We start from the raw sequence: 16,715 nt of genomic DNA, 5'->3' as shown, positions 1-16,715 counted from the left end.
AATCACCTGTTTGGCGAAGTTGGCTGTGATTCAATGATAAATTAACAGGCACTGCATCGATTATATGCAATGCAGGACAAGCTAGATAAACTAGTAATATCATCAACCATGTGTAGTTAACTTGTGATTATGTTAAGATTGATTGTTTTTTATAGGATAAGTTTAAGGCTAGCTAGCACCTTACCTTGGCTCCTTGCTGCACTCGCATAACAGGTAGTCAGCCTGCCACGCAGTCTCCTCGTGGAGTGCAATGTAATCGGCCATGATCGGTGTCCAAAAATAACGATTACTGATTGTTATGAAAACGAATTCATCGGCCATTGCGATTAATCGGTCGACCTTTAGTTGAGATGTTATGTATCTCAAGGTTTAGGTTGAGCCAAAACATCAGCAGCTTTATTTGCAGTGTTAATATTGTTTAATATCTCTCTAATATGGAATATTAGAGAGGCCTAGATCCTAAGTCCACAGTCTAAATGGCGTTAATACTATGAAACACATTCAAATTGAACCTTATTAATTAGTTACCTTCAACACAACGACAGGGGTTTACTGTCAGCTTAATACGGCATGGTGATGGCTTTATTTATGGGCATCTTGTTCAAGTTTCTCTCAGGTGACGTCAGGGTTTAAGAGGCTGGGCATGAACAGCTGTTGTGCAGGGCGGGGGGGGTGGGGGGTTCAGAGGAGGGCGTGGGGGTATGTTCCGTCCTGGTCTAGTTCTAATCTACCATATTTGTCGGGTAAGATTCCAACTCTATTTCTGCTTGTTTGGGTGTGTCAACGTGGTTCCCATGTACAGTATAGAAAGCAAGATAACGTACTGTTGATTTGACAAATGATCTTTAGGTGGTCAACTGTGGCGAAGTTAGAAAATAACTTGAGATATAAATAGCATTTGGATGCACTGTATTTGTAAATGCGTGTTAACAGTATGCCACTTCGCGCTGTAGAGCAGTAGGAATAGTTATAGACTATTTCTGGTGTCTCTAATGTTTTACCAAAAGCAACATTTCGGTATTCATTGTCATGATATCTCCACAGTGCCCACACTGTTACGTAGCTAAATAACCGGTAAAGATTTTCTCTACTGGTCAGATCAGGGAAATTCACTCAATTGATTCGATTTTTAAAGGAATTTGTAAAGGTTCGTATTGTTTTGTATTTGGTTCCAATTCCATTCATATGTTCAACATGGACTCAGTGATAGGAAATAACACGAAACAAAAACAAAAGTATACTATATTCAGGTAACACGTGTATGACCTATATGGTATCCCTCTGTAATAAGTTGTAATCATCACGCCACTGTTACCTAGTATAGATTGATAAGAAGTGAATAGTCAGTGTATTGTTGGTCTATCGTCCCTCGCAGTCTTTTTCTGTCAGAACCATATGACACAAACACAGATTCAGGAGCCTTGTGATGTTCTGTACATAAGAACAAAATAATGTAGCTCAGTTTTGCCTGCTGGATATTGTATTGTGCATTTTATGTATGTATTTACAGTGGGGTTGTTTCTCCACAGTGGACTCCCAGCATAAGATGACTCTCCAGTGGACTGTGGTGGCTATCTTCCTTTATGTGGAGATAGCTGTCATTCTGATCCTTTGTCTGCCTTTTATATCTGCCAAAAGGTACTGTGGGGAATCATATCCTAGCATTTAACCAGGTTGAAGCGTGAAGCCTTCTCTTGTGACATTTGGCCAAAACTGTAACATTTACAGTCCAATCCCAAACTATTGGCACCCTTGATAAAGATAAGCAAGACAAAATGTCTGTGTCTAATAAATAATAGAAATACTGAGCTATATTGTATGCTGAAAAAACATGGGATATTTATATTACTTTATACTAATACAGTTGAAGACGGAAGTTTACATACACTTAGGTTGGAGTCATTAAAACTCGTTTTTCAACCACTCCGCAAATGTCTAGTTAACAAACTATATTTTTGGCAAGTCGGTTAGGACATCTATTTTGTGCATGACACAAGTCATTTTTCCAACAATTGTTTACAGACAGATTATTTCACTTATAATTCACTGTATCACAATTCCAGTGGGTCAGAAGTTTACATACACTAAGTTGACTGTGCCTTTAAACAGCTTGGAAAATTCAGGAAAACGATGGCATGGCTTTAGAAGCTTCTGATAGGCTAATTGACATCATTTGAGTCAATTGAAGGTGTACCTGTGGATGTATTTCAAGGCCTACCTTCAAACTCAGTGCCTCTTTGCTTGACATTATGGGAAAATCAAAAGAAATCAGCCAAGAACTCAGAAGAAAATGTGTAGACCTCCAAGTCTGGTTCATTCTTGGGAACAATTTCCAAATGCCTGAAGGTACCCCGTTCATCTGTACAAACAATAGCACGCAAGTATAAACACCATGGGACCACACAGCCGTCATACCGCTCAGGAAGGAGACGCATTCAATCTCCTAGAGATGAACGTACCTTGGTGCAAAAAGTGCAAATCATTCCCAGAACAGCAGCAAAGGACCTTGTGAAGATGCTGGAGGAAACAGGTACAAAAGTATCTATATCCACAGTAAAACGAGTCCTATATCGATATAACCTGAATGGCCGCTCAGCAAGGAAGCAGCCACTGCTCCAAAACAGCCATAAAAAAGCCAGACTACGGTTTGCAACTGCACATCGGGACAAAGATCGTACTTTTTGGAGAAAAGTCCTCTGGTCTGATGAAACAAAAATAGAACTGTTTGGCCATAATGACCATCATTATGTTTGTAGGAAAAAGGGGGAGGCTTGCAAGCCGAAGAACACCATCCCAACCGGGAAGCGCAGGGGTGGCAGCATCATGTTCTGGGGGTGCTTTGCTGCAGGAGTGACAGCTGCACTTCACAAAATAGATGGCTTCATGAGAGAGGAAAATTATGTGGATATATTGAAGCAAAATCTCAAGACATCAGTCAGGAAGTTAAAGCTTGGTCGCAAAGGGGTCTTCCAAATGGACAATGACTCCAAGCGTACTTCCAAGTTGTGGCAAAATGGCTTAACAAAGTCAAGGTTTTGGAGTGGCCATCACCAAGCCCTGACCTCAATTCTTTAGAACACTTGTGGGCAGAACTGAAAAAGCGTATGCGAACAAGGAGGCCTACAAACCTGACTCAGTTACACCAGCTCTGTCAGGAGGAATGGACCAAAACACACCCAACTAATTGTGGGAAGCTTGTGGAAGGTTACCCGAAACGTTTGACCCAAGTTAAACAATTTAAAGGCAATGCTACCAAATACTAATTGAGTGTATGTGAACTTCTGACCCACAGGGAATGTGATGTTAGAAATAAAAGCTGAAATAAATCTTTCTCTCTACTATTATTCTGACATTTCACATTCTTAAAATAAAGTGGTGATACTAACTGACCTAAGACAACACATTGTTACTAGGATTAAATGTCAAGAATTGTGAAAAACTGAGTTTTGGCTAAGGTGTATGTAAACTTCCGACTTCAACTGTATATACAATTCAAATACTGAGCTATAATGTAGCAAACAAATTGGGTAATTATATAATTTTTTACTAATAGAATTGATCAGAGAAAGATATTTTCTTAAACAAGTAACAATTTTTTGTCTCAAAAAGTTAGGGGTCAAAATTATTGATACCCCTAAAAATTATTATAAATAATGTAGTCAAAAGTTTAGTATTTGGTCCCATATTTCCTAGCACGCAATGACCACATCAAGCTTGTGTCTTTACAAACTTGTTGGATGCATTTGCAGTTTGTTTTGGTTGTGTTTCAGATTATTTTGCGCCCAATAGAATGTGTGATTTTGGCGTCACTTTTATTGTGAATAGAATATGTTTCTAAACACTTCTATATTCATGTTACCATGACTACGGATAATCCTGAATGAATTGGGAATGTTGATGAGTGAGAAAGTTACAGAGCATCAAAGATCATCCCCCCAAGACATGCTAACCTCTCACCAGGTTAGCATTTCATGGGGAGTATGATCTTTGATCCCTCTGTAACCTATTTACACAGACATATTACAAGGAACCAGGTAACTTTGGTTTAATCCCTTGTTGTCTGTAACTAGTCATTCTCTAAGTTTCTAACTCTTACTTTTTGCAGATGGCGATCACTGTTCAACCTGAGTGTATGGAACTGGTTTGCTCCGTATTGGAACAGGGGATTCTTTACCATGATACTCATCCTCATCATTCTCTTCTGTGGTAAGTCATCATACTTGCAGTGTATTGGTTGGGTCTTTGGTATGGCAACACTGAGTCTATTGTAGATAGATAGTCAGAAAGTTTTCCATAATGACACCTTTTATAGGATTTGTGGGTTATTCTCCTTGTTCTATAGTTTCATCTCATAGTCTAGTGACATATTATACACATTACAAGACATACAAAGGCATATACATGCTTATATCAACAAGTTATAAAGCATTGTACCTGGCTTTACACAGTGTTACAATCAGTCCTGTAGTCCAGCGATGCCCAACTGGGGACCAGCTGGTGATTTTATTTGGCCCCAAAAGTGTTAGTTTTTATTGTTGGACATAAACTACTGTGATTCTTATTATTTGACCATGCCGGTCATTTATGAACATTTTGAACATCATGGCCATGTTCTGTTATAATCTCCACCCGGGCACAGCCAGAAGAGGACTGGCCACCCCTCAGAGCTTGGTTCTTCTCTAGGTTTCTTCCTAGGTTTTGGCCTTTGTAGGGAGTTTTTCCTAGCCATCGTGCTTCTACACCTGCATTGCTTGCTGTTTGGGGTTTTAAACTGGGTTTCTGTACAGCACTTTGAGATATCAGCTGATTGTAACGGCTTTCCTCCTCCTCTTCATCAGAAGAGGAGGAGCAGGGATCGAACCAAAATGCAGCTGAGTTTGTAGACATGATTTATTAAAGAAAAAAACACGAAAACACGAACTTGACTAATAAACTAACAAAACAAATAAACGGTGTAGACAGATCTGAACGACGGACTCACATAACACACGAGAACGCACGAACAGGGAAAAAAGCCTACACATAAAAAACACTGAACAAAACAAACCGAAACCAGTCCCGTGTGCGTAACGACATACACAAACACAGGAGACAATCACCCACAACGAACACTGTGAAAACACCTACCTAAATATGACTCTTAATTAGAGGAACGCCAAACACCTGCCTCTAATTAAGAGCCATACCAGGCAACCCATAAACCAACATAGAAACAGAAAACATAGAATGCCCACCCAACCTCACGTCCTGACCAACTAACACATATAACAAACTAACAGAAATAGGTCAGGAACGTGACATAACCCCCCCCATAAGGTGCGAACTCCGGGCGCACCAGCACAAAGTCTAGGGGAGGGTCTGGGTGGGCATCTGACCACGGTGGTGGCTCAGGCTCCGGGCGAGGTCCCCACCCCACCATAGTCAATCCCAGCTTCCATCTCCCCCTATGAATGTCCACCCTCATCTTACCCCCACAAAATCCTTTTGGTAACATCAACAACCGGGGCAGCACCGGGACAGAGGGATAGATCAAGACAGAGGGATAGCTCAAGACAGAGGGATAGATCAGGATAGAGAGGTAGCTTAGGATAGAGAGGTAAATCAGGATAGAGGGGCAACTCCGGACTGAAAGGCAGCTCCGGACAGAGAGACAGCTCTGGACTGAGGGGAAGTTCTGGGTAAATAGCCGCTCCGGGCTAAGGGACAGCTCATGACTGGCTAACGGCTCTGGACGCTCATGGCTGGCTGACGGCTCTCGACGCTCATGGCTGGCAGACGGCTCTCGACGCTCATGGCTCGCTGACAGCTCTGGACGCTCATGGCTCGCTGACGGCTCTGGACGCTCATGGCTGGCTGAAGGCTCTGGACGCTCATGGCTCACTGACGGCTCTGGCAGATCCTGTCTGGTTGGCGGCTCTGGCAGATCCTGTCTGGTTGGCGGCTCTGGCAGATCCTGTCTGGTTGGCGGCTCTGGCAGATCCTGTCTGGTTGGCGGCTCTGGCAGATCCTGTCTGGTTGGCGGCTCTGGCAGATCCTGTCTGGTTGGCGGCTCTGGCAGATCCTGTCTGGTTGGCGGCTCTGGCAGATCCTGACTGATAACTGGCTCTAGCGGCTCCTGACTGACTATCGGCTCTGACGGCTCGGGACAGACGGGCGGCTCTAATGGCTCAGGACAGACGGATGGCTCAGACGGCTCTGGGTAGACGGATGGCTCAGACGGCGCTGGGGAGACGGATGGCTCAGACGGCGCTGGGGAGACGGATGGCTCAGATGGCGCTGCGGAGACGGATGGCTCAGACTGCACCTGTCTGGCGGAATGCTCTGGCTGCTCCTGTCTGGCGGAAGGCTCTGTAGGTTCATGGCAGACGGGCAGCTTTGCAGGCTCATGGCAGACAGGCAGTTCATGCGCCGTTGGGCAGATGGCAGACTCTGGCCGGCTGAGACGCACTGTAGGCTTGGTGCGTGGTGCCGTAACTGGAGGCACCTGACTGAGGACACGCACTTCAAGCCTAGTGCGGGGAGCAGGGACAGGACACACTGACCTCTCGAAGCGCACTATATTCCTGGTGCGTGGTACCGGACTGAGGGCACGCACCTCAGGACGAGTGCGGGGAGAAACAGTGTGCACAGGACTTAGGAGACGCACATGTGGCTTAGTGCGCGATGCCGGAACTAGAGGCACTGGGCTGGAGACACGCACCATAGGGAGAGTGCGTGGAGGAGGCACAGGGCTCTGAAAACGCACTGGAAGCCTGGTGCGTGGTGTAGGCACTGGTGGTACTGGGCTGGGGCGGGGAGGTAGTGCCGGAAATACCGGACCGTGAAGGCGTACTGGCTCCCTTGAGCACCGAGCCTGCCCAACCTTACCTGGTTGAATGCTCCCCGTCGCCCGACCAGTGCGGGGAGGTGGAATAACCCGCACCGGGCTATGTAGGCGAACCGGGGACACCATGCGTAAGGCTGGTGCCATGTAAGCCGGCCCGAGGAGACGCACTGGAGACCAGACGCGTTGAGCCGGCCTCATGACACCTGGCTCAATGCCCAATCTAGCCCTACCAGTGCGGGGAGGTGGAATAACCCGCACTGGGCTATGCACTCGTACAGGAGACACCGTGCGCTCTACTGCGTAACACGGCGCCTGCCCGTACTCCCGCTCTCCACGGTAAGCCTGGGAAGTGGGCGCAGGTTTCCTACCTGCCCTTGGCCCACTACCTCTTATCCCCCCCCCAAGAAATTTTTGGGGTCTCCTCTCGGGCTTCCAGCCACGTCTCCTTGCTGCCTCCTCATACCACCGCCTCTCTGCTTTCGCTGCCTCCAGCTCAGCTTTGGGATGGCGATATTCTCCCGGCTGTGCCCATGGACCTCTCCCGTCCAATATTTCCTCCCAAGTCCATGATTCCTGTGTATAATCCTGCTTGACTTCACGCCGCTTGGTTCTGGATTGGTGGGTGATTCTGTAACGGCTTTCCTCAGGGATCGAACCAAAATGCAGCTGAGTTTGTAGACATGATTTATTAAAGAAAAAAACACGAAAACACGAACTTGACTGATAAACTAACAAAACAAATAAACGGTGTAGACAGATCTGAACGACGGACTCACATAACACACGAGAACGCAGGAGCAGGGAAAAAAGCCTACACATAAAAAACACTGAACAAAACAAACCGAAACCAGTCCCTTGTGGCTTAACGACATACACAAACACAGGAGACAATCACCCACAAAGAACACTGTGAAAACACCTACCTAAATATGACTCTTAATTAGAGGAACGCCAAACACCTGCCTCTAATTAAGAGCCATACCAGGCAACCCATAAACCAACATAGAAACAGAAAACATAGAATGCCCACCCAACTTCACGTCCTGACCAACTAACACATATAACAAACTAACAGAAATAGGTCAGGAACGTGACACTGATGTAAGAAGGGCTATATAAATACATTTGATTTGATTTGATAAAAGACCAGGAAACCAGCTCCAAGGGATTTTCATTTTGCATTATAGGGAGATATAGTATAGTTGCTACACGTTACTGTTACACCTGTTCCCTGTTTCCACCCTAAGATCCTCTGAGAGAGGTGAGGCAGTACTCCAGTGCAGAGCCCGTGGGAAAACAGCAAGCTGATTAACTCTAGCCTGTGGTTATACTAGTAATCAGTCCTTTATGCTCCATACCCTGTCTCCATGTGAGAACCCTTTAAATAACCTTTTTATTTTACATTTACATTTTAGTCATTTAGCAGACGCTCTTATCCAGAGCGACTTACAGTAGAGTGCATACATTTTATTACATTTTTACATACTGAGACAAGGATATCCCTACCGGCCAAACCCTCCCTAACCCGGACGACGCTATGCCAATTGTGCGTCGCCCCACGGACCTCCCGGTTGCGGCCGGCTGCGACAGAGCCTGGGCGCGAACCCAGGGACTCTGGTGGCGCAGCTAGCACTGCGATGCAGTGCCCTAGACCACTGCGCCACCCGGGAGGCGGGTGGCGCAGTGTAGCTATAGAAAGTGTAGATATAGACACTAATACACCTGTTCCCTGTGTCTCCCTCCTAAGATGCTCTGAGAGAGGTGAGGAAGTACTCCAATGCAGAGCCCATGGGAGAAGCCAAGCTGAACCCCAACTTGTTTGACCACCTCCACATGAAGCTGTTCAGAGCCCAGAGGAACCTCTACATCTCTGGCTTCTCCCTCTTCCTCTGGCTGTGAGTCCTACTTTATATTATCACTCAGCAAAAGTCAGGTTGGTTTATCATAGATGACATGTAACAACTTCCTGGGGTTAGGGTTGTGGTTAAAGCTAGTTAGGGTTCAACTGGGATGTGACCATTAAGTTAGGGTTGTGGTTGAAGCTAGTTAGGGTTAAACTGGGATGTGACCATTAAGTTAGGGTTGTGGTTAGGGTTAGGCTAGGGTTAGGCTAGGGTTAGGTTAGGGTTAGTCTAGGGTTAGGCTAGGGTTAGGGTAGGGTTAGACTAGGGTTAGGCTAGGGTTAGGCTAGGGTTAGGGTAGGGTGAGGCTAGGGTGAGGCTAGGGTTGGGCTAGGGTTAGGCTAGGGTTAGGCTAGGGTTAGGGTATAGTTAGGGTAGGGTTAGGCTAGGGTTAGGGTAGGGTGAGGCTAGGGTTAGGGTAGGGTGAGGCTAGGGTGAGGCTAGGGTTAAGCTAGGGTTAGGCTAGGGTTAGAGTAGGGTTAGGCTAGGGTTAGGGTAGGGTTAGGCTAGGGTTAGGCTAGGCTAGGGTTAGTTAGTGTTAGGCTAGGGTTAGTTAGGGTTAGGCTAGGGTTAGTTAGGGTTAGCCTAGGGTTAGGCTAGGGTTAGGCTAGGGTTAGGGTAGGGTGAGGCTAGGGTGAGGCTAGGGTGAGGCTAGGGTTAGGCTAGGGTTAGGCTAGGGTTAGGGTAGGGTTAGGCTAGGGTGAGGATAGGGTTAGGCTAGGGTTAGGCTAGGGTTAGGCTAGGGTTAGTTCGGGTTAGTGTGTCACTCATTTATCACTTCTTGTCCCTGTAGTGTGATGCGGCGTGTGGTGACTCTGATAAACCAGGTGGCCATCGCTACGGTAACAGGGACCAGCCTGCAAACCCAGGCGGAGAGCGCCAATCAGGCAGCCAAGAAGTACCAGGAGGACAACCTGCTTCTGAAACAGGTGAACACCAGAGTCAGGAAGAGGGCCTGGAAGGGGCATTATCTGACTTTATATGTACAGTAGAGAGTCGATAGTCATCTCTCGTGGAAGACTTAAAACATAGTTACAAATGTTTAACAAACTTAAGCGAGCCAAGGAGTTGTGATGGGTATTTTTGTCAGATGATGTCATTGTTGTGTTTCTTGTCTGTATGCACTTTATTGCACCATTATGTCACCATGTGATGTACGAAATTGTTTTCCTAACCGACAAATAAACCATTCATTCTTTCATGAGAACATTTACCTCACAATACAATAACTAATGTAAGAAAGTGCTGTCTGCTCAGGCTCTGCTGGATGAGGAGAAAAACACAACTGCAGGCAAACGGCTACTGAGGAAGGAGGCAGAGAAGTTGATGGAGGAACTGAAGACTGCAGAGGATGGTGGGTAATCAGGAAGTGAATCAAGAATTAAACTGTTTAATGTTTACTTTGCTTTTTTATTACCTGAATTTAAATGGAATTGACCTCCAAACCTGTCTTCAAATCAAGTTTTATTTGTCACATGCTTCATAAACTAACAGTGAAGTGCTTACTTACGGGCAGCGGTGGAAAAAGTACCCAACTGTCAGACTTGAGTAAAAGGAAAGATACCTTCATAGAAAATGACTAAAGTAAAAGTCACCCAGTAAAATACTACTTGAGTAAAAGTATTTGGTTTTAAATATACTGAACTTTTAAAAGTAAATTGAATTGCTCAAATATACTTAAGTATCCAAAGTCAAAGTAATATAAATTCTTTATATTAAGCAAACCAGATGGCGCCATTTTCTTGTTTTTTTTATTTAAGGAAAGCAATCTCAACTTTCCTAATGCCAAGCACATTGCTTATCTTTTCAATGGGAGTATAACCTACCTGGCTGGCATGAAAATGAACCACGTGAAAAGAGTTCTCCGTTTCTTATTTAAGTTCAGAGATTACATGTATTTTCCCCCACCTCCATTTCAAGACAGGTGCATGATAATAGTCCATTCTAAAATAAAAACAAATTTCACACATTTATTATATGTAAAGACAATATTAAATCAGGAATAGTCTGATGGGTGCCAAGATTAGCCTATCACTTGTGAATTATATATTGTCACTTATGAATGATGCCGCTGACGAAAGAAACAATGCCTTTTTTGTGCAACTTTTTCTAATCATAGTCGTACATCTCATGTAGCCTAGCCTATAAGCCTATATGTTTTGATAAGGTTTGTATCACAACAAAAGTGGCCAAATAACTTAAAATTAAGCACATTAATCCGTGTTACAAAGGGTGTAGAGCCTAACTGGCATACATAAGCAGCGCGTGAGTTTCAAGTTTGGGGAAGATAATTTTTACAATAAAAATATACCTTTATAAGGGCACACGCATAATCACATTCGCGGTGGTGTTTTCTTGCTATTGGAACATTTGCGCTTATAGCTACTGCCGTGAGTGCATTGCTGCACTTATAATGTGAAGAAATAGCCTAATAGTTTATCACATTTTAAGCTAAACGTTCTGATCTGTTGCGTCAGTCTCATTGTGCAAAAATATTTGTTTTATGCTAGTGGTTGTATTAATTTGAGATCTATCGCATCCCACAACTGTCCCAGACTATGTTTTGAATATTTTTTTCTCACACAGAATCAACTTTTGGCCTATGGAGGATAGTAGATTGACATAGGCTAGTGGTTTTGCTGTTCGTTAGGCCTACTCATCTTGTTGGCTGACAAAAAGTAAATGTGGACAGTTCTTCCAATATCTTCAATATGCACCTCGGAATTGGACACGGCAGTTGTGTTCCCGAAGTGTCTGTCTTCACTTGTAGCCTGTGAGAAAGACCCGATCAATTGATGGAGAGCCATGTGAGTGAGAGGTGCTTCGGAGCACACAGCACTCAGGGAGAAGGGAACAAACGCCAGGAAATTCGAGGCTTGTCAAATTGTGAATGAGAGACTGATGAAGTGTGTACAGCCTCGGCAAAAAACAAAGCAGAGCTCATGCCTTTCAAGCAACTTTCTTCAAATCATCAACAGAATCGCATTATGCAGCCTTACAATGTATTAAAAATAAAAACATATATCCCAACGTTTATAGAACGACTACAGTTACATTAATAACTCTAAATTAAGCATATAGGAGTACCAATTTATTTGTTAAACGCTCAACACAGAATAGCAGCATATGCGCCCTCCCTAAAATCGTTTGGAGAAAATATCCTTTCTATTTTATTCAGCTTTGTTCAATTGTATTCTTCATACTATAAAATAATACCACGGAATTCTGAGCAAGTCTTGTCTGCTAAATGAACTACTGTTGTCATGCTCTGACCTTAGATATCTCTGTTTTCTTTATATTTTGGTTAGGTCAGGGTGTGATGAGGATGGGTATGCTAGTTTTTGTATTGTCTAGGGTTTTTGTATGTCTAGGGGTTTTTGTAGGTCTAGGTATTTTGTATGTCTATGGTGGCCTGATATGGTTTCCCAATCAGAGGCAGCTGTTTATCGTTGTCTCTGATTGGGGATCATATTTAGGTAGCCATTTTCCCTTTTGTGTTTGTGGGTTCTTGTCTATGTGTAGTTGCCTGACAGCACTCATTTGTACAGCTTCACGTGTCGTTTTGTTATCTTGGTAAGTTTGTTCAGTGTTCATTCTTATTATATTAAAGAATGTATGCATACCATGCTGCGCCTTGGTCCGATTCATACGAACGTGACAACGTGACAAGCCCACAGCCGTATGGTATAGCCAGATCAGGACGTAACATAAGGACGACTAAGAGTATGCTATTCTGTTCTTCTAAAATACATTTTCTTCGTATCATGTATCTTCAGACCTGTCTAAAATAAATCATATATTTATTATGAAGGTGGTGGCTATATTACATGAATTTATTAGACTTTTTAGATGTTCCAAAGGTCTGCATCAGTGGCTTGTAGGCCACTGATGTGTGGAAGCCAGGAGATGCTAAATGTTTATGTTAATTAACAGTCAATTACCGTGAGACAGACAGTTATTTGCTTGACAATCACCGGCTGACGAACTTTTGTGACCTCCACAACCCTAGTCTAGCACATCAGAATAATAGCTTCACTTCTGCATTCGTAGGCTGTTGTATCCAATGTCAAAGACCGTTGTTATGTATAACATCTACATGTCAGTATACGTGAGTGAAGTGCGTGTTGTCTGTGCAGCTGTGCGTAAGTCTAACGCTGAGGTGGAGGCCATGAAGAGGCAGGCTAACGGTCTGACAAAGGAGTATGACAGACTGTTGACAGAGCACAACGAACTACAGGTAATACACACACGCACGCGCACACGCACACACACACACACACAGCCTTATAGAACTAACCTTGTGGGGACACACAATTGAGTCCCATTAAAAACCCTATTTTCCCTTACCCCTAACCGTAACCCGTACCCTTATCCTTAACCTAACCCTAACCTTAACCCCAAAACCTTAACCCTAACCCTAGCTCCTATCCTAAACCTTAAACCTAATTCTAACCTTAAACCTAATTCTAACCTTAACCCTAACCTTAAACCTAATTCTAACCTTAAACCTAATTCTAACCTTAACCCTAATTCTAACCTTAAACCTAACCTTAAACCTAATTCTAACCTTAAACCTAATTCTAACCCTAACACTATTTCTAACCTTAAACCTAACCTTAAACCTAACTCTAACCTTAAACCTAATTCTAACCTTAAACCTAATTCTAACCTTAACCCTAACCATTAAACCTAATTCTAACCTTAAACCTTATTCTAACCCTAACACTAACCATTAAACCTAATTCTAACCTTAAACCTAATTCTAACCCTAACACTATTTCTAACCTTAAACCTAATTCTAACCTTAAACCTAATTCTAATTCTAACCCTAACACTATTTCTAACCGTAACCCTAGACCTCCTTGTGGGGACCAATAAAATATCCCCAGTTGGGTAAAATGTTTGTTTGTTTACCATTCTTCTGGGGACTTCTGGTTCACACAAGTATAGTTAAACACACACACACACGCACACACACACACGCACACCACACGCACGCACGCACGCACGCACGCACGCACGCACGCACGCACGCACGCACGCACGCACGCACGCACACACACACACACACACACACACACACACACGTCAATGCATCATGGTAAGCATATTTGTGATTGATCCCCCCCCCCCCCCCCCCCCCTCCCCCCAATAAATGAATCACAAATAACTTTTCACCAACATTGATAGGACTGATTTCACCACTTGACTGTCTATTTTGAAATGCAGAATCTTCAGGTTGGAGCTGGAGACAAGAAGGATCAATAGGAGGGACTGGATCCAAATCGTTGATCCAGATGACTAGTGTCAAAGACAGAAGGTAGCCAGCCACAGTGATTTCACATGGATACCAGCTATTCAGCTCAGCAACTCTTCATTCATCTCTGTCCTATCTATACTGTACTGTGCATGGGGGGAAAAAAGGGTACAGTTATTCGACACTTGTTATTCAATGTATAGACATGCATTTGTATTTTAACTAAGACAGGGAGCTACAATTGTGTCATGTTTGAAGAAGGAACAGAGGATTTTGTGTCTGTAAACATATGGTCTTAAATTCCTTCTCTGGAGCTCATGTAATGTCCTTGGTTAATTGCTTTGCCGTTTTAAATCATAGTATAGTATATTAGTACTTTAAAGTATAATACTTGTATCGTATGTACTCAAAGTGCATTATGCTAATATGCAGAGTGTTCAGCAAAATCCCGTTTTACATCTGTACCAAGTGGGCAAAACTGGTTGAAATAATGTCACTGTTTACAACCAGAACTGGTTACGGGGAGGGTATACCCCCAGATCAACTGTGAATATGTTTTTGCTGAGTACCATGAAGTGGCATGATCCTCTTGTGTTCAATGATTAAAAGAGAAACATTTGAAGAAATCCAACGTTTGAGGCATTATGTACAGTAGAAGGAAAGCACAAACTGAAGAGGTAATGTAGGAAGACAGGACAGGTAATGTAGGTAAGATGTGGGACGACAGGACAGGGAATGTAGATGAGATGTGGGAAGACAGGACAGGTAATGTAGATGAGATGTGGGAAGACAGGACAAGTAATGTAGGAAGACAGGACAGGTAATGTAGATGAGATGTGGGACGACAGGACAGGGAATGTAGATGAGATGTGGGAAGACAGGACAGGTAATGTAGATGAGATGTGGGAAGACAGGACAGGTAATGTAGATGAGATGTGGGAAGACAGGACAGGGAATGTAGATGAGATGTGGGAAGACAGGACAGGTATTGTAGATGAGATGTGGGAAGACAGGACAGGTAATGTAGGAAGACAGGACAGGTAATGTAGATGAGATGTGGGACGACAGGACAGGGAATGTAGATGAGATGTGGGAAGACAGGACAGGTAATGTAGATGAGATGTGGGAAGACAGGACAGGTATCGTAGATGAGATGTGGGAAGACAGGACAGGTAATGTAGATGAGATGTGGGAAGACAGGACAGGTATTGTAGATGAGATGTGGGAAGACAGGACAGGTATTGTAGATGAGATGTGGGAAGACAGGACAAGTATTATAGGTAAGATGTGGGAAGACAGGACAGGGGATACTGTTTGTTTTGAAAAATAAATGTATTTTCATTGTTAAAATGATTAAGCACACTAGTAACTTTTTTGTTTATTTGAAATACCAACTTTTTCAAGGTAGTCAAATATAGGCAATTGTTTATAAGACAAACTAAAGGCAATTGTTTATTTTGATATACAAACACAGGTCTCAGAAAACGATTAATACTTTAAAGTATTTGAATATATGAAAGTTATTTGAAAACAAAAAAAAACATTTATTTGATGGCTGACAGATATTTTATGAAGAACCAAAAACTACAACAGTTAGTAGAATTAGATCATTAGCAGATGAATTGGAGAAAAAATACATTTAAAGATGCTAAAACATTAACATGTATTGATCTAAATAATGGAAGTAATGTAAACCAAACAGATATTCAGCTAGATCTATTATAAGGGACATGGACTCATCTCAACATTAGAGTGGAAACACTTTTTCATTTTCAAAATAACTTAAAATACATTTTCATAATGAGTGACATAAGGTAATGTCTTGACATCAAGTTCTTATAAACATGTAGTTACTTTGTAATTATTACTACAATAGCAACATTGTTGATACATAGGATAGGACTTTAGAAATAATGGTAGTTATTACACAAGAGGAATAAGGAACAGTCACGATTGCTTTCGTCTACTGTAGTTACAAAACCACTCAGCTCATTGCTATGCAATTTAAATGTGATTACCAAAGTATTATGCATTATGCTAATGAAATGTTGCTCTAAAAATAATGACCGTGTTGTTACACAGGCTCAATTACAGTTTAATATGACTGAGAAAGCTCACAACAACTGTTCAACTATGGCTGTTAGGTGTAAGGGGACTAAATATCCCCAAAACAGCCTTCTTGAATCAATGACAGACAAATAGCTGGAAAATCATGTTCATTTGTATTCTAAGTAAACTATCCCTTTAAAGATGGTATAGTGTGTGTTTTGAAAACAAGAACCTTGACATGGAGAAAGAGGTTGTTCAAAGGTGTTTTTTGCTAAGCATCCAACTCCATCTGTTTGCAATGTTTACAAATGGCTTTTAATTTCTCTGCAGTATTTTCAGGTGTCATAATATGAATTGCAACATTCAACCTTTTCAGTGGTATGTTGAAAGAGCCATGCAGTAAGTAATTGTAATAACCTATTCATATTTATCTGTACAAAATATCGTTGGCTGGTTTGACTTCGTTATGTACACCTGGGGTATGCTCAGGAGAATGGACATTTACAGAATGTTCAGATAGAAATGTTTTGTGTAGATCAAATATGACTGTCAAATAGATTGGAATGAAATAGGAGATTGTATTTGCTCTATTCGTTCTATTTCTATCTGCAACATGCAGTTCCTGATACAACCCTCCCTTTAGTCGAAGGCAGCCAATCCAATCGTTTCTGTTCCAGATACA

At 42.8% G+C, this 16,715-nt stretch overlaps 1 protein-coding gene across 1 annotated transcript; it reads left to right on the top strand.

The window, feature by feature from the left end:
* The first annotated feature begins 643 nt into the window (after positions 1–643).
* On the top strand, positions 644–15,289 carry LOC129861976 (B-cell receptor-associated protein 29-like). The gene is made up of 8 exons (XM_055933227.1): positions 644–743; positions 1,530–1,638; positions 4,106–4,206; positions 8,574–8,721; positions 9,521–9,656; positions 9,985–10,081; positions 12,864–12,964; positions 13,957–15,289. The coding sequence occupies exons 1-8, from the start codon at positions 644–646 to the stop codon at positions 13,993–13,995; spliced, it is 831 nt and encodes a 276-aa protein (XP_055789202.1). The 3' UTR covers positions 13,996–15,289.
* Positions 15,290–16,715: the final 1,426 nt, after the last annotated feature.

The sequence above is a fragment of the Salvelinus fontinalis genome, chromosome 9 (assembly GCF_029448725.1).
Source record: "Salvelinus fontinalis isolate EN_2023a chromosome 9, ASM2944872v1, whole genome shotgun sequence".
In the NCBI taxonomy this organism is placed as follows: Eukaryota; Metazoa; Chordata; class Actinopteri; order Salmoniformes; family Salmonidae; genus Salvelinus; species Salvelinus fontinalis.
Note: the sequence above shows the minus strand (reverse complement) of the source record. Positions and strands in the feature narration are given on the sequence as shown.